At 34.3% G+C, this 21,110-nt stretch overlaps 1 protein-coding gene across 2 annotated transcripts; it reads right to left on the reverse strand.

Moving 5' to 3' along the window:
- Positions 1-1,433: 1,433 nt before the first annotated feature.
- Positions 1,434-19,973, reverse strand: CLEC2B (C-type lectin domain family 2 member B). Of its 2 annotated transcripts, XM_034645716.1 has the most exons (5): positions 19,575-19,964; positions 12,991-13,080; positions 6,446-6,609; positions 2,676-2,779; positions 1,434-1,685 (listed from the first exon to the last, which is right to left on the reverse strand). In XM_034645716.1, the coding sequence occupies exons 1-5, from the start codon at positions 19,642-19,644 to the stop codon at positions 1,577-1,579; spliced, it is 537 nt and encodes a 178-aa protein (XP_034501607.1). In that variant the 5' UTR covers positions 19,645-19,964; the 3' UTR covers positions 1,434-1,576. The 2 variants fall into 2 exon arrangements, with proteins under 2 accessions (XP_034501607.1, XP_034501608.1); XM_034645717.1 differs by lacking the exon at positions 12,991-13,080 and having other exon boundaries at positions 19,575-19,973.
- Positions 19,974-21,110: the final 1,137 nt, after the last annotated feature.

Here is a 21,110-nt window from a genome sequence, read left to right on the forward strand (position 1 = left end):
ATCTTTGATAAAGCAGGAAAAAACATCCGGTGGAAAAAAGACAGTCTCTTCAATAAATGGTGCTGGGAAAATTGGACCGCTACATGCAAAAGAATGAAACTTGACCACTCTCTTACACCATACACAAAGACAAACTCCAAATGGATGAAAGACCTCAATGTGAGACAGGAATCCATCAAAATTCTAGAGGAGAACATAGGCAACAACTTCTATGACATCGGCCAGAGCAACCTTTTTCACGACACATCTCCAAAGGCAAGAGAAATAAAAGATAAAATGAACTTATGGGACTTTATCAGGATAAAGAGCTTCTGCACAGCCAAGGAAACAGTCAAAAAAACTAAGAGACAGCCCACGGAATGGGAGAATATATTTGCAAAGGACACCACAGATAAAGGACTGGTATCCAAGATCTACAAAGAACTTCTCAAACTCAATACACGAGAAACAAATAAACAAATCATAAAATGGGCAGAAGATATGAACAGACACTTTTCCAATGAAGACATACAAATGGCTAACAGACACATGAAAAAATGTTCAAAATCATTAGCCATCAGGGAAATTCAAATCAAAACCACACTGAGATACCACCTTACGCCAGTTAGAATGGCAAAGATAGACAAGGCAAGAAACAACAATTGTTGGAGAGGATGTGGAGAAAGGATCCCTCCTACATTGTTGGTGGGAATGCAAGTTGGTACAGCCATTCTGGAAAACAGTGTGGAGGTCCCTTAAAAAGTTAAGAATTGAGCTACCCTATGACCCAGCCAGCCATTGCACTACTGGTTATTTATCCCTAGGATACAGACATAGTGAAGAGAAGGGCCATATGCACCCCAATGTTCATAGCAGCATTGTCCACAATAGCTAAATCGTGGAAGGAACCAAGATGCCCTTTAACAGATGACTGGATTAAGAATTTGTGGTCCATATATACAATGGAATATTACTCAGCTATCAGAAAGAACGATTTCTCAACATTTGCTGCAACATGGACGGCACTGGAGGAGATAATGCTAAGTGAAATAAGTCAAGCAGAGAAAGACAATTATCATATGATTTCTCTCATCTATGGAACATAAGAACTAGGAAGATCGGTAGGGGAAGGAAGGGATAAAAAAGGGGGGGTAATCAGAAGGGGGAATGAAGCATGAGAGACTATGGACTTTGAGAAACAAACTGAGGGCTTCAGAGGGGAAGGGGGTGGGGGAATGGGATAGACCGGTGATGGGTAGTAAGGAGGGCACGTATTGCATGGTGCACTGGGTGTTATATGAAACTAATGAATCATCGAACTTTACATCAGAAACCAGGGATGTACTGTACGGTGACTAACATAATATAATAAAAAAAATTAGAAAAAAAAAGAAAAAGCAAAGAAAAGCAAAGATCCAGGCCACTTGAAAAGTAGAAAAATAAGTTGAAGGAAATTATTTTAGCAATTACTAAGATGTATTATCAGGCTAGAACATTAAAGCATTGAAGTGTTGAAAATGAACTTATACAGAGGGAAAGAAAAAGAGAATTACAAAACATGGTACCCCTGTTGCAATTCCACAATAGAATCATTAAGTTAGTGCATTTTCCTCCTGCAAATCCATTTTCTTTCTGTGTAGCATCTTGCTGTTGCTGCACCAACATCATCGAGGTAAGCACATTTTTCATTTCCTCTCAGAGGAAACCTACAATAAAGGGATTAAACACCATGTACCAAAATAAAATCCAGTGATTTTTTGCTTGCCCTATGATCCCATTAAAAAAAAAAAAATCTGTCCAGATCCTGAGAAAGTGTGCTGTGGCACAGTCCTCTCTTGCTAAGGGGAATATATCTGTACCAAATTAGACCATAAGAGTTTCTCTTCCAAGAATTCATACCTGTTAAACTGACATGAAGATAGTTATGTGTAATCAGTGGAACTACCAGTTTATATAAACTATTAGTTCTTAAGGCGATTTTGCTTTCTGTTCTGCACCCCATCCCCCAACACACCCATACACCAAGTGACACTTAGCAACATCTGGAGAGAGTTTGGGTTCTCGTAAGTGAGGTGGGGGTCTGCCTAATAGGCAGAAGCCAGAGATGCTAACATCCTAAAATGCACAAGATGGCACCCCCTCCCCACAACAAAGAATTATTCAGCCCAAAATGTCAGTTGTGTTGCTGTTGAGAAATTCTAAAACAAACCAAGTGGCTAAGTGGCTGGCAGTCACCTATTTAGGGTAGTCAGGTGGGGATCATGTGTGCAGTAAATATTGCAAAATGGAAGATATGAAGCCCAGATAAAATCAGATTAAAATGAACAGTAAGTTTAACTTGAACTGTAAAAGATGTCAGCAAACAGGTAGCATGAAGTTTGAAGAATGGATATAAATTGGAGAATATAGGTTAAAATCAGGCAAATGTATTTTGGATTTTTTCCTTTTGGTCTGTGTTTATGAATCATCTGTCTTTATTTTCAAAATAACCAAGATCTTCCCTCTTTTATCCTGATTTCCAACCTCCATGGTTGATTCTTGGAACTAATCATCTCAAAACATGATACAATTTTCCCTATCTCATTTTTCCAACACATACCCAAAACTTGGGCTCTAGAGAAATGCAGCTAATGCAAAGGTTCTGGAGAAGGCTGGGCTATCTAAATTTAAATAATCCCCCAAAGAAAGAAACTCACAATTTGTTAAATATGGTTCCATTTACCCATCGTCCTGTTTGATTTTCTGTCATCTCCAGCCCAATCCAGTGATCAGAAGAGCATTTGTGTCGTATAAGAAATTCCTTTAGAGACAAAATAAATTTTATATATATATATGTATATATACATATATATATGTATTTTTTTTTACTACAACCTAGGTTGTGAGGAGTTAGGCAACAAATTTTCAACTCCTGCTTCACCAGAAAATAGCTATGGGATTCTGAAAAAGCATTTTACCCTCTGACCCTTAGTTTTCTTACTTGTAAACAAAGACATGAGATAAGTTTTCTTTAAGACACTTTTGGATTCCAAACTGACAAATATTCAATATGGAAATCCAATCCTCCAGGATTTTAATACTGTAAAGTCCTGGAAAGCCAGAGTTTGCAATTGACTTCTTACCCAGCCTTTCTCATTATCAGATATATATTATGCTTTTCCACTTCCCAGTAAATACTAGTATATTGATTTTAATATTATATTTTACTTCAAATTCTCTCCCAAAGCATCGCATGGGCACACACACACAACCTTCATATATCTAATTCCTTTAGAATTTAATTCTTAAACTTTATTTTTCTGCCCCAAATATCTATTTCTAAAGAGATCATTCAGGGAAAAATATAATTTTATCCTCATATTTCTCCTTTTCTCCTTTTTCATTCAATGTTGAAATTTCTTGCTGCCTTGGAGCCTTTTTAACCATACAATTATATGCAGAAAGTCATTGAGTCTATTAAGCCACTAAATATCTGGGAAACCACAAACTTGGCATTGTATCACTCCATGTTTCACTTTTATGATAAATATAAGGGATACAGTTCACAACACTATGGTCCAGTCCTGTCTGTAACAGTGACACTAATAATAACCTTTGGCATTTTAATATACCATTTTCTCCAGCATTTCATAAATTTATTTGAAAAAATATTTAACTCATTGAGCTAAGCTTTAGGTTTATAAAAGAATAGATTAATCAAACACTGTCCCTGGATTCATAAGGTTTCATTTATAGTGAAGAAACTTATGTAAGCATAGCATTAGAAAATATCCTCCTGGATAAGAAGAATATGACTGTAACAAATACAAAGTGAAATTTTAGTTTACAAGAAAGAAGTATCTGAATCTTTATAGGACACTTACATATAGGATGTGCTCTGAGAGGTGTATCTGGAAGGGAAGAGTAGAATGTTCTATAGTAAATACAGAGAACAAAGAAGAAGAGGGCAATTCATATTGTAGGCTTAGGAAAGAGCACGCTTGAAGGCAGAAAAAAATGTGAGAAAGGATAAATGTACTGACAACCAGGAGTATATATTATATTGGATAATTGGGAAAATTGGATGACTTAGTAGTTGTGGTCTTAGTGACAGGGAACAGGGAGGTGAGTTTCCTAAAGCCTGTCCTAAGAAAAATGTTAATTATTATTTGCTCACTAAAAGAATACCCATGTGGCTTCTTGTTAAAGATGCAAGATCACCTTACATAAGTGGAAATAAATTTGAAAAATATTTCATGAAACAAGGTATATCTCATTTTAACGAAAGAAAACATTTTGCAATTTAAGTAAACACATAAAATATTTTAATTAAGCCATTTTAATTAAACAGCCCTTTAAAATTCTTCTATATATTATTTTTATCACTCCTTTACAGATAGCTTTACCTCATTTTGTTGGTCATTTAAATTTTGCCCAGATTACATAGTAAATATAAGCATCTATGACCTTCAAAATATATCAGGAAATTTTAGGACCAAAGTTTCTTTTCTTGATTCAAAGAGTACAGTCATTCTTAACCAATATGTTTAATGACTTCTCTTAAGTTCAAAACTAATTATTTTGGTATGCTTTGACCTTGTGTTCTATGATATTCACTATTTTTGTCAGCTTTTGCTGACAAGATTCCCATAAGCGAAGATTTTTAAAATATTGTGCCTCTTTAATTCTTTACCTCTCAAAAATTTTTTCTAGCACTCATTTTGTTTTTTCCATCTTGCTGCTAATTTAGACATTTTTCACCAAGAGGAACTGTAAAGGACAATTTAAGAATTTCTCAGAGTGTTCATTGCAAAAGTCTTGCAAAATTCAGCAGTGACACTACTAACTGCGTACAGAAGACCTTCCTATTAACTTGAGCCTGCATCTTACTTGTTGATTTGCTGTGTCTACTCTTTTTTTTTTTTAAAAGATTTTATTTGTTTATTTGACAGAGAGAGAGACAGCCAGCGAGAGAGGGAACACAAGCAGGGGGAGTGGGAGAGGAAGAAGCAGGCTCATAGCCTAGGACTGATGTGGGGCTCGATCCCACAACGCCAGGATCACGCCCTGAGCTGAAGGCAGACGCTTAACCGCTGTGCCACCCAGGTGCCCCTGCTGTGTCTACTCTTAACATACCTAGTTTTTTTGTTTTATTTGGATTTCTATGCCTTTTGTCGCAACCAAAATAGCTGTGTTTTCTTGCACTGATCTGTAAATTGCCCCGTCTGGTTCACATATATTTAAATTTGAACCAATCTTTGCGCAGATTGCATAAATATATTTTATTGACCGCAGAATTAAGAGAATTCTCTTTTAACAATTTTAAATGCTGTGCTGTGCTGTTTAACGTTTTAAACACTTCTTAATTACAAATTATTCAAGTTATTGTACCTCTTATATAGACCCTTTACCTAGTTTTTTTTTATTTGAGTATAGATGATGTACAATATTACGTTAGTTTCAGGTGTACAACATAGTGTTTCAACAAATTTATGCATATGGCATAATCATCACAAGTGTAGCTACCATCTGTCACTATACAAGGCTATTACAATATCATTGGCTATATTCCCTATGCCATGACTTTTATTCCCATGACTTATTCATTCCATAACTGGAAGTCTGTACCTCCCACTCCCGTTCACCCATTTTGCCCATCCCACCACCCCTTTCCCTCTGGCAACGATCAGTTTGTTCTCTGTATTTTTAGGTCTGATTCTGCTTTTTGTTTGTTTATTCATTTGTGTTTTTAGAGTCCACACATGAGTGAAATCATATCTTGAGCCTTAACTTTTAAAGAGACTAAACAGGTGTGAAAATGTGTGCTTATCACATAAATAATTCAGGGAAAGAACAGATTGCACAAGTGCGGAAATATGTAGTTTCACAATTCTTTGTTAAAGTTCTAGGAAATTTCCTTTATGCATAGGATTTTTGCCATGTAAATCGATATTTATTTTAAGCTTTTAATTTGTACATGTCTTTATGGTATATTAAATCCAGCAACTTCAAATAAAACATAGTGTGTGTTCAGTGGAAGTTCATGCTTCAGTCTGAGAAGACTTTCAGTTAAATACCTATTCTATTACTGGTAGTGAGTGCTCTGATGGAAGCTGCTCTGGGACCTCAGAGAGAGCAAAGCAAGACTGAGAAGTCAGAGGAAGTTTCCTCAAAGGGGGTTGATTGGAGAATCCTATCCTTCCTGAAACAGTTGTTCTTGTGGAGTACTGACTTCTAGAAGGATTCCAAATATTATCGAGTTCTTCTATTTATACTCTTTAAAATACAAAGATAGCTCTCATGTCTACTTGATATAATTCTTAAACAATTCAAACATCACCAAGTTTTTAAACTATATCTCGCATGGCATGTTCTAAAAATTCTCTGCATAGAGGGACATGTGAAAAATTTCAAGAATCATAATACCATTTGAATATTTCCAGTGTCCCTAATTAAGAAATTGCATAAGAATTGTGTATCACATTACCATTTCTTTCTCAGTGTCAATCACAGTTAGGTCAGCACGTTGAGTGACACAGTTGTGTCTACTTGAATTCCAATCCCCTTCTTCTTCAGAGAAATAATAGCATTTGTTTCGGAAACCAATCCAATCATCTGGGCAGGAATCCTGAGTACTCCTAAATGCTAAAACTGTAAATGAGACAAATATATATGTTAAGGGCCAGATGAAATAATATGCCACTGTATTTTGAGATCAATGGGGAAAGACAAGATTGTGTTGTAAGGTTTTGATCATGACCAGAATTGCATATCTATCATGCAACAAGTTGAAAGACAAATTTCATGTTAGGTTAAATGACAACAGTTCAGGATTTAACAGGATGCTGATATTCCTTTCAACTCTAATCCCAGTGATACATCATCCTTCGTAGGGCTACCAGGGTGATTTTACTTGTGTTAAGTCACCTATACCACTTTTGGATAAGTGAAATATAACAAAATCCTAGCATTATTTGGGTGGAAATAAAAATACTAATTTATGTTAAACTGCTATAATCTAGGACACATGTTTTAATTTCTAAGGAAACAATGAAAAGAATAAAACAGAATATATATTTAACAATATTTGTGTTTGATTGCTTATTGTCAACTAGGTACCACCATCACTGTATGGCTCTGAGCCACTGAGAAGAACTCACATGAGATTTTGAAGGTGAAAGTAAAGCAGAAACCTTTATCCTTGGAGACCTAGGGCATAGGAGCGTCACAGGCCTTTTTTTGCCTATGGTAGTCTTGGCAGCTAGATGTATTTTTAGACTTTCCTTTAATCTCTAGGTTCTCCAAACTCCTTAGTGCTTTAAGTCCAAATCATTAGTGACTATTTCACTTCCAGCCACACAGCTTTCCAGACCATCACTCTTCAGCTCTTTCCACAGGCATGTTATTCTTAATTCCCATAATAAAGTTCTACTCTTGTAACATTTTCAGTGTCTATTTTCCTGAAGGCACCCAGAATGAATCAGTTTTGGGTACCAAAAGTGGGTCTAAAGGAACAAAACCTTAAGGATGAGATATGGTATTGATTGTCCACATGATTCACTTTAAAGGCATTGATTCAAACACCAGTCATAAATGGGATGCTGGTGATCTACAGTATGCGAAGATAAAACAAATTATCACCTACAGTCACCTGATGCCAAGTACCTATAGAAGGTAAAATCTTTAACACCTTTTTCTTTTTTTAAAAATTTGAATTCCAGTTAATTAAGATACATTGTTATATTAGCTTGAGGTGTACAATATAGTGATTCAGCACTTCCATGCATCCCCCTGTGCTTATCGCAAGTGCTCTCCTTAATAATCCTCATCACCTGTTTAACCCATCCCCCACCACCCTCGCCTCTGATAATCATCAGTTTGTTCTCTATAATTAAGAGTTTGTTTCTTGATTTGTCTCTATCTTTTTTCCCCTTTGGTTGTTTGTTTTGTTTCTTAAATTCCACATATGAGTGAAATCATATGGTATTTGTCTTTCTCTGAGTGACTTATTTCACGTATCATTATACTCTCTAGCTCCATCCACCAAATTCCAAATGGTAAGATTTCATTCTTTGTCATGCTGAATTATATTCTATTGCGTATATATATCACATCTTTTTTATCCATTCATCTATCAATGGACGTGTGGTCTGCTTCAATATCTTGGTTATTGTAAATAATGCTGCTATAAACGTAAGGGTGCATGTACCCCTTTGAATTAATGTTTTCATATTCTTTAGGTAAATACCCAGGAGTGTGATTGCTGGATTATAACAGAGTTCTATTTTTAAATTTTTGAGGAAACTCCATACTGTTTTCCAAAGTGATGGCATCAGTTTGCATTCCCACCAACAATGTATGAATATTCCCTTTTCTCCACATCCTCACCAACACCTGTTGTTTCTTGTGTTTTTGATTTTAGCCATTCTGACAGTTGTGAGGGTATATCTCATTATAGTTTTGATTTATATTTGTTTTGTGGGTGTTGATATTTCTAAGTTCTTTACATATTTTGGATACTAACTCTTAAATGAATATGTCATTTGCAAAATATCTTGTCTCATTCCATAGTTTGCCTTTCAGTTTTGTTGATTATTTTCTTCACTGTGCAGAAGCTTTTTATTTTGATGTAATTTAACAACTTTTTCTTTTTTCTTTTTTTTAGGTTTTATTTATTCATTTGAGACAGAGAGATACAGAGAGAGAGAGAGAGAACAGGAGTCAGGGAGAGGCAGAGGGAGAGAGAGAAGCAGACTCCACACTGAGTGTGGAGTCCCGATGTGGGGCTCAATCTCATGACCTGAGATCATGACCTGAACTAGCCAAGTGCCCTTAAAAATAACCATTCCTAATGGAGAAATTTTTTAAAACTTTCTCATGGATTTAAGAATGAGATAAAGATGCAACCTGAACTATTCTCTTCAACCTCGTACTGGAAGTTCAAGCCAGTAAAACAAGGCAATACACTGAAAGGTATAAGATTTCAGCAGAATAAATAAAAACATTTCTATTTGCAGATAATCTGAATGCTTACATAAGCTTCCCAATGAAGATTAACAAGTTATTTAAATTAATAATAAACATAAAACACACATTAACAAATTTAGATGAAAGGAAATCATATGATGTCTGCTTTCAGATCACAATGGAATTAAACCAGAAATCAATAACGGAAAGATAGCTGAAAGATTTTCCCAAACACGTAGCTAAAACAACACAGCTCTAAATAGCACATGGACCCCCCCAAAAAAAATCTCAAGAGAAATTTTAAAATGTTTTGAACTAAAGAGAAATAAAAACACATCTTATCAAAATTCGTGGGATGCAGTGAAAGGAATGGTTATAGGAAAATATATAGTATTGAAAGCATACTTCAGAAAAGGAAAATATCTAAATATCAATCATCTAAGTTTTCATCTTAAAAAACTAATAAAAGAAGAGAAAACTAAACCCAAGTAAACAGAGGAAAAGAAATAATAAAATTACAGTAAAAATCAATGAAAATCAACAAAATCAAAAGCTTGTTCTTTGAAGAACAATAAAATCAGCTAGCTTCTACCCAGGTTAACTATGAAAAAAAAAAGAGAGAATTAGGGTTACAGGTTAACATGCAAAAGTCAATTGTTTTCTCATGTGCCAGAAATAAAGAAATGTAATTTGAAATTAAAAATAAAAAATGATTTACATTAGAGCCCTCCAAAATTGGATACTTATGTATAAATTTAATAAAATATATACTATATTATCTATATGAGGATAAATACAAAACTCTGATGAACAAAATTGAACTAAACAGTTATTAGGAAGACACAATATTGTCAACATATTAGTTCTTTCTCTACTTGAGCTATAGATTTGATGAAATCCCAATTAAAATCTAGGCAGGTTATTTATGAATACCAACAAACTAATTCTAAGGTTTATTTTGAGAAGGAAAAAGTACAGAATAGCCAACACAATTTGGGAGAAGATCAAAATTGGAGGACTGATACTACCCAACATCAAGACTTGCTATAAAGCTACAGTAATCTCTAAGGCAGTGTAGTATCGATGAAAGAATAGACAAATAAATGAATGTAATAGAGAAGAAAGATCAGAAATAGACTCACATAAATGTAGTCACCTGAACCTGGACAAAGGAGCAAAGACAATATAATGGAGCTAAGACAGTCTTTTCAATTAATGGTGCTAGAACAACTGGACATTCACACACAAAAAAATGAATCTAAACTCAGACTTTACATCCTTCATAAAAATTAACTCAAAACGTATCAAAGACCTAAATGTAAACACAAAATTAAAAAATTTCTAGAAGATTTCATAGGAGCAAACCTTAATGAGCATGGATATGATGATGATTTTTTTGATACAACACCAAAGTCTGTGAAAGCAATAATTGATAAGCTGGACTTCATTAAAATTAACCACTTTTGTTCTGTGAAAAACAATGTCAAAAGAATGAGAAGATAAACGACAGACTGGGAGAAAATATATACGAAAGACTCATCTGATGAAGGACTATTATCCAAACACATAAAGAACACTTAAACTCAACAATGAGAAAAGAAAGAACCTAATTAATAAATGGTCAAAAAGCCTGAACAGACACCTCAGCAAAGAAGATATATTGATGGCAAATAAATTAAGAAAATATGTTGCACATCACGTGTCATCAGGAAAATGTAAATGTAAACAAGATGGGATACTACACACCTATTAGAATGGCCAAAATCCAGGACACTGGCAATACCAAATGCTGCTGAGGATGTGGAACTTCCATTCATTGCCAGGTGAATGTGAAATGGTACAGGCACTTTGAAATACAGTTTGAAGGTTTCTCACAAAACTAAGCACACTCTTACCATACAATCCAGCAATTGCACTCCTTGGTATTTAAACAAAGGAGTTGAAAACTTTTGTCCACACAAAATCCTGCACATGGTTGTTAATGCAGCTTTATTCATGATTGCCAAAACTTGGAAGCAACCAAGATGCCCTCCAGTAAGTGAATAGATAAATAAACTGTGGTACACCAGAAAATGGAATATTATTCAGTGCAAACAAACAAACAAATAAAAACCTCTCAAACCATAAGCCACAGGGGATCCTTAGATACATATTACTAAGTGAAAAAAGCCAGTCTGAAAAGACTACATACTATAGGATTCCAACAGTATGACATTCCGAAAAAGTCAAAACAATGGGGACAGTAAAAAGATTAGTGATTTCCAGTGGTTGGAGTTTGAGGAGAGGTGAATAACATGGGGCACAGAAGATTTTTGGGGCAGTGAAGATGCTCTGTAGGATACGACAATGAAGGATACATGTCATTGTACATTTTTCCAGATTCAGAATGCACAACACCAAGAATGAAAAGTATGGACTTTTCAATAAATTGCTTCAGATAGAATGTGTGAATGAAGAAAAATACACTTGACATTATACCTAAACACTTATAACAATCAATTTCAAAAGCGTTATAGTTCTGGATGTGAAATTAATAAAAATATAATAAATGTTGCCATGGAAACAAGAGTAATATCTTCATGCATGTGGAGTACATTAAATTTCTTAAACAGGAGGTAAAACATAGTAAAAATAGAGAAAAAAAATGAAAAAAATGAAAACTACCTAAAATTAAGAACTTCCCTTCATTGAAAGATGTTATACAGGAAATAAACGTAAGCTTCGTAAAGATTTTTCCTATGCTTGTATTTACATGGTAGAAGATATTTACAATAGAAATACAAAACATTTTTATCGATTATATTAAAGAATGCCTGTGAATCAAACAAAAAAACAAAGAGCTAACTCAAGAAAAATATGGACCAAGTATCTGAATATACCCATCACAAAATACCATGCCTGAGTGAGCTATAAATACGACAAGGAGCTTAATAGTATGGTCATCAGGAAAATGTCAATTAAAGTCACAATAAGGTATTAACATACACTCATCAGAATGGCAAAAATGGGTAAAACTGACAACAAATTGTTGACCAGTATGTTAAACAACCAGTACGTCATAAACATTTGGCTGGATTATCTACAATCTATGGAATTATTTACTAAAGCTGACCTATATATATTCCATGATTTAATAATTCTTCTCATAAGTATATCCCAAACGATACCCACTATTCACTAAAAGTCTAAAAGTATAAGGATGCTCAAAGCAGCATAATTCGCAGTAGTCAAAATGTGGGACTATCCAAATGTCCATCAAAAGTAGAGTGATTAATAAATTAATATAGAACATGAAATACTCTACAGTGAGGATCTGAAAACTACAACCTGAGGCCAAAAGCAAAGCTAAAAATGCTTTTACATTTTAAAAATAATCGACACAATAATAAATAATAGAAAATCAAAACAATTAAAAGAGGAGTAATATTTTGTGACACATAAAAATTATATAATATTCAAATTTCCATGTTTAATTTTAGTGAAACACAGCAAGCTCAAATGTTTATATCTCATGTGTGGCTGTTTTTTCACTACAAATGCAGAATGGAGTACTTGCAACACAGATTGTATGGCTAACAAAGCCAAATTTATTTACTATCTGACCCTTTGCATAAAAATTTTTCCGACCCCCTTCAACAATGATTCAATGAACTTCTGCACCTTTTGTGACATAGAAGAATCATACAAACATGATGTGGAACAAAGAAAAAAAGATGCAAAGAACACATAACAACTGTATGATCTTATTTATGGGTGGGCAAAACTAACCTATGCAACAGAAATCAAAATGGGGATTGCCATTGGTATGGGAATATTCGGTGGAATGTGAAATTATAAGGGTGAATGATTTTGTCTTAATCATTTTTGCATCTCCCAATGCTTTACTTAGGTCATATAATTCATAATAATCCATTCATTGATACTCATTAAATCATGAATAATGGAAAAAGAGTGAGAATAATGAGAAAAAATCATGATTGAGGCAGAAAAGAAAATGATTATTCAATAGGAAGCCCTAGAAAAGAAAAAGAATAAGTAAAGAAATAAAAAATGTAATTTACTCACCAAATACAATAATTAGAAGAAGAATAATAATTAAAGATAATGCAATTGAAATAAATGTGTGAGTTGTCATCTTACACTTGTCCCTTATACCTGAAAAAAAATTATATTTAGAAACTGGTAAAAGAAAAACTAAATTTGCATTCATAACCATAACTAACAAACTTCTTCTGGCAATTTATTCCAATATTTCATGAGATAAAACAAACATACTATTTCTGTTTGATATATGGAAAAAAAAAACCCTGCTTTTTATGAAATTTCTCAGTTCATCCTTACATTCAATCTAAGTGTTACCATTGATTTTACTGTCATAGTCTAAGGAATCAAATATGTATAATTCTTTAGGGTAGAATTTCTTAAGACCTGGGGCCACTCCCAGGTCTTCAGTATTCTTCTATGGTACAATATCAGCACATCCTAACACTCCTTGAATATTTCTAAGAAAATCTGCTTTCTAACTAATGAAAACTTTATTTTAAAGGATAGATAGTACAGCATATTTGAAAGTTCATAAATAATCCAAAGATTTGGAATTGAACTTTTTGCTACAAATGAGCAAAGGAATTAACATGATACTTTTTTTTTTTCCTGGCCTGGTATATTCTCATCTACAAAGTCAGTAGAGCAGAAAAAAATTTTGATGAAGAGTTGTTTTTCTTTTATTAGTGCCCATTTGGGAAAAAATGGTACGTAAGTTTTTTTTTTTAAATAAAACACTTTTGTTACTTTATGTGATTATAAACATCTTTATTATAAAATTTTATGAAATTTTAAGTGTTACAGGAGGTATTTTAAGTTAGATGGTAAACTTATTGAGGGCATTTATCATTCCTATCTTTTTTAATGAAGAGCTATTCTTTTGTTGAATAAACGTTTTTCCTTTGTGGATGTATGAAAGACATTAAATTTAAAACACATTTAAATTTCTACTCCTTCAACATAACCAGCATTATCATTTGGGTTAACATCCTTCCATCCATATATCTCTTTAATCCTATTTTCACACATATTACTTCCCCCACAAATATGCATGATTGTAAATGAGTATAATCATCACATACCCACTGTTTTGTATTCTAATGTTTTCAGTTAACAATTTGTTCTTCCCCTGTGTGGTTGACTGTTAAGAATGGCCCCCAATGAATCATGCCCCCCTGTGTCCACCACCTCTTTGACACATGATCCTGTTCCTCCTCCCATCAAGAGATATACTGTATTCCCCACCACTTGAATATGAATTGCCCTGTGCCTTGCTTTAGCCAATAGACTGTGGTAGAAGTGACACTGAAACTTTAGAGCCCAAGCCTTAAGGGACCTTGTAATTCCTACTCTCACTGCTTTGGAGCCCAGCATAACAGAGGAGACATGAGCCATTCCTATTGAATCTGTCATTGTCCCTAAACCTTAGAACCACAAGCAACAGCCACTAAAATTTGAAGGTGGTTGTTCATTTAGAGCAACAGCTGAATTTATACATCATGTAAAAGAATGTCAAATTTGGCATTATAATTTTAATGACTGATAAAAAAAAGTCCTCTTCTAATGGGTATTTAGGCTGTCCCACCCTTTTTAGTTTTAACCAGAATTATAACTATACTTTAAATGTCTTGCATACTTGTCTAATTATCGTCTTAAGAAAAAAAAATCAAAAATAAATAAATTGGCATATATTGATTAGGTGTTCTTCCGAAAGTACGGTAGCAACGTATCATGGTAACATATGGAAATACTGGTACTTACAAAAATACATAATAAAGTGATTTTTAAAAAGTACCATACGGAGGGAGAGGGAATGCAGCAAAGAGAAAACTAGCATTGTTTCTGAACCACCAGACTGTTATTATTTCAACTATGTGAGAAATATATTTAGGAATTATGTCTAACCTATGTGTTTCTGTCAAATTTCTGGAAAGTCCTGTCATTAGTTGTGCATTTCTTCTGACCATCTGGCATTTCAAAGCTACATAATAAGCATGAACTGCAGTGCTTCCTTGTGAACCAGTATTGTACTAATTTGTTCATTCTTTGACAAATATTTACGATCACCTACTATGTGCTAGTTTTCATAAATCTAATAATAAACAAAAAAAGACATAATCCATGTTCTCCTGGAATTTACATTTGGTGGAAAAGACAGTCAACTGAAAATAAATTAAAAATTACAGATTGCAACAAGAGCTGGAAGGCAATAAGCAGGGTGATTGATAAAGGAAAAATGACCAGAAAAGATATGGGGGGGGTGGAATTCTGTGGAAGTGACATTAAAACCAAAACATATATAAGCAGTGGCCATTTATGTGAAATAAACCATATAAAGCATTTTAAGCAAAGAGAACAGCAAGTTCAAGTGCCTTAAATCAGGAAAGAATTGAAAAGAATGTGGACAAGTAGAACAAGTTTGATGAGGTCAGTAGTCAGGAATAGCAACTAGTTAGGAACAAAATGATGCTAAGCTTTGAAGGCCCTGGGAAAGAACTTGACTTTCTTCAAAGTATAATGGAAGCCACTCAATTGTTTTTATGCACTGCCAAATTTATGCTTTTAAAAGTTCCCTGTGACTAGTGAATGGAGAGACTATTTAGGGAACTATAATTCTAATCAATTGAATTACGGGGATCTCGTAAACAAGGGTGGTAGCAGTGGAGGTAGAAAAATCAAATGGAGCACTTGGAGGCCACTGGTATCCTTGACAGAGTGGTTTCAGAGTCACACAGAATAAGGGTATATTGGCTAGAAGTAAGGAAGTGAAATCAGCATGTAGACTCAGAGAACTTGTGCTATGTGTATGAGAGCAAGCAAAGAGGTGGTTAGAACGAGATGAGTGGTTATTACAGGTTTTTTTTTTTAACATATAATGTTTCTTTCATGCATTTGGGGATGATTTAATATGAAAGGGATAGATGGCCAATGCAGGCAAGGGGGGGATAATTAAATTAAGAAGAATTTTTGCACAGGCTACAGGGTTTGCAGTCTGAAGTACAAATGGAAGGGGTATTCCTAGGTAAGAGAAATGGCCCTCCTTCCAATGCAGCAAAAGTCATAAAGAGGAGAAACAAAACATATACCTGTCTTTTCAGACTTTTTGTTCTGTATATGCCTTGGTTCAAACTATAGTCCAGGCTCTTTCTAATGGGGTTTTAATCACCTTTCAAGAATCTCCTTATTAATTTCTCTAATTCCTTATTAGTTTTCTTCAAATATCAGGTATCAAGAAAACAAGTACATTTTTCCTTTTTCTAAATCATCAGTCAAGTCAACGTGTCATTAGGACATTCTTTTTGTCCGTGAATTGACAGATTGAACAAAAGAGCATTATTGTTATAAATACTACAGGTTCAAAATCTTGATCAAAATTTTATAGCATATAATTTTATTTCTTACCTCTTTTGAGCCTATCATCTCTTCATCCATTAAATAACACTATCTCTTTCTTTTTATATTTTTTAATTATTTTGGGGGGGCATGCAAGTGGTGGGAGAAGGCAGACAGAGAGAATCTCAAGCAGACTCCTCGCTGAGTGGAGCCTGACAAATGCTTATTCCAGGACCCTGAGATCATGACGGGAGGTCATCATCAGACACTTATCCAACTGAGCCACTCAGGCGCCCCTCCCCTGTCTCATTTTTTTAAATTAGAGAATATGTATGTGCTCTGTTTTCAGAAGGTCTGGCACATAATAGTAATTAAATAAAAGAAAGCTTATGTTATTTTTTTTTCTTGTGTTAAAGCTCTCCCATCTTTCCATATTTTAATTATTGTGTGTGGAGGGGGAGGTGAAGATTATCTACTGCAATATTAAGTGGAGTTTTTAAAAAAGATTTTATTTATTTATTTGACAGAGACAGAGACAGCCAGCGAGAGAGGGAACACAAGCAGGGGGAGTGGGAGAGGAAGAAGCAGGCTCCCAGCAGAAGAGCCTGATGTGGGGCTCGATCCCATCACGCCGGGATCACGCCCTGAGCCGAAGGCAGACTCTTAACCGCTGTGCCACCCAGGCACCCCATAAGTGGATTTTTTAAAATGTATTTTTTCTATTTATTATTTTAAGTAGGTAGTCAGGTTCTTTGGAATCCTTTCCTCCAGGATGATTGTTGAAAGAAAACCCAAAACTGTTTGGAATCAATGACACTTCATTTAAAAAAAAAAAATCCAGCTTATTAAAGGGATGATTCTAAGAGTCATGGAGGGGTTTTAAAAAGAGGAAATGCCTCTGAAGCCATCAAGAAGAAGAGCACGTACCTGCTGACGATATAAGAAACGCTCACTTGCATTACAAGAACAGTGAGTCCTTTCCATGGCAAAGTTGGTAAGATATTAGATCATGTAATTCTGTGGTGCAGTTGAGAATGCTAGATCCTGCATGTGTACAACACCAGACTCAATAAGATGCATGTGCCATCAATGTGGCAAAGAAACAGTGTGGCTTTTGTTTTAAGTGTAGCACAGGAATAGCGGGAGTAGAACCAAAAGGCTAATTGATGTTGGGCTGTCTCTTTTCACAAATAATCGGAGAAAAGAAATGACTGAAGACTCTTTTGATGTTTCGATGCCACAATAAAGCTAAAGAAAGTCATTTAACCCGGAAGAACCTCCCCCACACTCTCAATACCACCAAACAGCAAAGATTAAAGGTCCCGTCAGCTCAGTGGGTTGGGGACTTGGAGTGACGTTTAGTTTGATATAGGACACTAATGAATTGGACATTTACTGCATTTCAGATATGCATGTACATATCTAAGCACGCTACATGTTCACTCTCTAATCTGTCCTGAGCCCTAAAATCTACTTTTCTACATTCAATATAAATAGCTTTCATTTTATAAGTTCCTTCTCTTTATCCTTATACTCAATGATCAATACCTGTACACTGCACAAATTATCCAAAAAACAAAAAGAACAGACAACGTTGGTTTCCCACCATGAATTTAGTAGAGTTATGAATTTCAAAGAAGTTGCTCAGCTCTCAACAAAGGAATGTAAAAACAGATAACACCCCTGGGCAGCTCAGTAAAAACCTAATTAATAATGTGACTAAAATAGTTCTAAACTCATCCCTATCATAATCTAAACAGCTAAGGATTCCAATTACTTTCCCCATAAAAGATGACTCAAGCAATTTCTCTCCGTTTCTGGCTCTGGTCTCCACCCTGCTTGATTCAGCAGCACATACACTAAAATTGACAATAATCTCTAAGGAGAGATAAGAGGAAAAATCCAAGGTAACCAAGGAATTTAAAACTTAATAAAATACACTTTCTCCTAACTGACAGCTATAGAAAAAACAAATCACATATTACTAATAAGCAGAAAGAATAATGTAAAAGAAATATTAAAAAATAAATATAATATTAAAAAATAAATTATATCATGCACTAAATTAACTATTACAATGGTGTTTATAAGTTCAAATTACATATCTATATATGCTATATATAATATTATACATATACATAATATTATTTTACTTAGTAAATTACAGACTATATTTATGTAATATATACCATTTATACATAAAATATATAAACATTTTGTTGATTGATCTTTAGGATAGAAATTAACATTGATTTTATGAGTGGCTAGAAAGCATTCTTAAAACTTTGGGTTCTGATATTTTCATGTTATCATCTAATATTTGATCCCATTGTCCCCAACCCTCTTTGATCTAGCCTTATACAGAATTATTAAGTTGTCAAAAAAATGAGGAATAAGTATTTTTGCATTCTAATATGAACTGCAGCAACAATAACTTTTGACTGTTGCATGCACTAGTAGATTGAAAAGAAATTAAATGGCAAATGTTTTAAACATTTAAACAAACACTTAAACCCACCAGAGTCCCTAAATTATAATTGTATTTAATGCATTTTAGCCTCTCTTCTTCACCGTATTTGACTATGAAGACTGTTGAAATAACTTTGAAAGATTTTTCTGCTAGATTTAGTTTGGATCTTGCATATTCTGAACTTGCTAGTTAGTACTTCCAAAGCTACCAAGTTGTTTTCTAGTTTCTAGTTTTAGTTTTAAAGTGCATTTTCTTTTCTTATCCTTCCTAAAGTTGCCAGAGACGTCTTCAAGGACACCAGTGTACTAGTGATTCTTTAGATGAGAGGAGGATAGGGAGATAATCTTTCTGCTATTAAGCACCCCAAAAGTCTGGCTTATCTTGATTCCACTCACTGTCCACAAGCAATCTTTTAAGACATTAGAAATATTGGCCAAATTTTTCATATTGTGTCTGCATTCTGGGACTTGAATGATCAAATTTAACATTCTCTCCAGTATTGGTTTTATTAAATGCTTAGTAAAAATGAAATTAAATCTTGAACAGTTTTAAGCTGTGGTTAATCCCTCTCCACTATCAGTTAAGATAAGATTATCTCCATTTATAAGACAAAATAGCCAATTACAAATATGAATTTTATTGTCACAATTTTCATTTTATGGAGATGTTAACTCAAAAAAAGGATTTTTCTGACTTGATAAAAAAAAACAACAAAATCCATCCCATACTTTGGAAAGTTTTTAACATAATGTCATAATTTCCATCAATAACTTCAATTCTGAACAACTGTAAATGTCCTTACCTTGTTCGTTTTCATCAGTTCCTCGATTCCTTTGATCAGTCTCAGTAGCTATTGGGGGGCTTTGTGTCATCCCTTCTAAAACCTCTCTTCAAAGTTTTAAATTGAATGTAAAAATATTATTAGTCTCTTTAATAGTAGCTCCAAACCAGAGCTACTGTACTTAGAAAAACAAAGCAATGTTAAGCAGTATATCTCAAAATGAAAGTAACAACGTGTCTGATTGAGTCAAACTGTTGTCTAAACACAATTTCTTCCTGTAAAACGAAAAAAAAACCCATTTGCTGAAGAAGGAGGAAGTTCACTAAAATGTAAAGAAGTGACAAGCTCATAGATTCCTATTTTCTTGGTAGTGGATCTCCACTGAACAAAAAAAGTATTCAAGAGACTATTTTTTCGAGAGGTGTTTCAAAAGCAGTACATAACTAGTGTCCTTCCGGGGCCATAGGAGATAAGAATATTAATTAATTAAAAGGCATGATTTAAGCCATATCTTTAGACATGTGCTTGACACAACAATCATATGTTTAGAAAGACAATCTTAAAGGTGATGAAATCAAAGATAAGAAAGCTATGTTTCAAGCTGGCTACTGAAACAAGAACAAAAACAATTTTCTCTCTCAGATGCTATCAGGGCTGCATGCATACCCACACACCCCTACACAAACAGAAAACAAAAAGAGAAAAAGGAAGACAAAGTTAAAAGATAATCAGAATATTATCATCAATATTCAAGATGGTAATGCTATTAGGCTAGTGTTAGGTTATCAGGAAACAATCTCCTTTTCAAATCTGTCCTCATCAGAATTTTTAAATGGTTTCATATTCTCTTTCAATAAAAACATTAAAAATCTACACAAAAGCAGCTGATGTCCTATAAGCTGCTTCAGGAATAACATCACATTTGTTCTGACAGAGACACTGTGAGAGAAAAGGAAATGAGAATAGGGAGGAAAGTAAAAGACAAAGAAATGAAAAGAAAAAAAAAGTGAAGAGAATAATCCCATTTAATACAGGATTTTTTTAAAGATTTTATTTATTTATGTGACAGAGAGACAGCCAGTGAGAGAGGGAACACAAGCAGGGGGAGTGGGAGGAGGAAGAAACAGGCTCATTGCAGAAGAGCCTGATGTGGGGCTCGATCCCATAACACCAGGATCACGCCCTGAGCTGAAGGCAGACGCTTAACCGCTGTGCCACCCAGGCGCCCTGACCATTTAATACAGGATTAAACTCTTCCAGATGGCCTTGAATATATAGGTCTGGTCACTTCTATCCATCACTCAAAACAAAATTATGCAAGATGAAATGCAGATAACAAAATTATTCCTTCCATTTTGGGACAGAAAGAAGACTAAAATTTTGAGGAGAAATGAACATTTCTACCTATGTTGTCACCAAAATATTCTATCCATAGGACTATTAGAAATGCATATATAGGAGAATATAGGGATTGCACTATCATGGTTGAATGAAATTTAGTTTTGTTCCTAGGGAAAAGCAATTAAGATACGAAATTTCACTCAAAATATAAAACAC

The sequence above is a fragment of the Ailuropoda melanoleuca genome, chromosome 16, assembly GCF_002007445.2.
Source record: "Ailuropoda melanoleuca isolate Jingjing chromosome 16, ASM200744v2, whole genome shotgun sequence".
In the NCBI taxonomy this organism is placed as follows: Eukaryota; Metazoa; Chordata; class Mammalia; order Carnivora; family Ursidae; genus Ailuropoda; species Ailuropoda melanoleuca.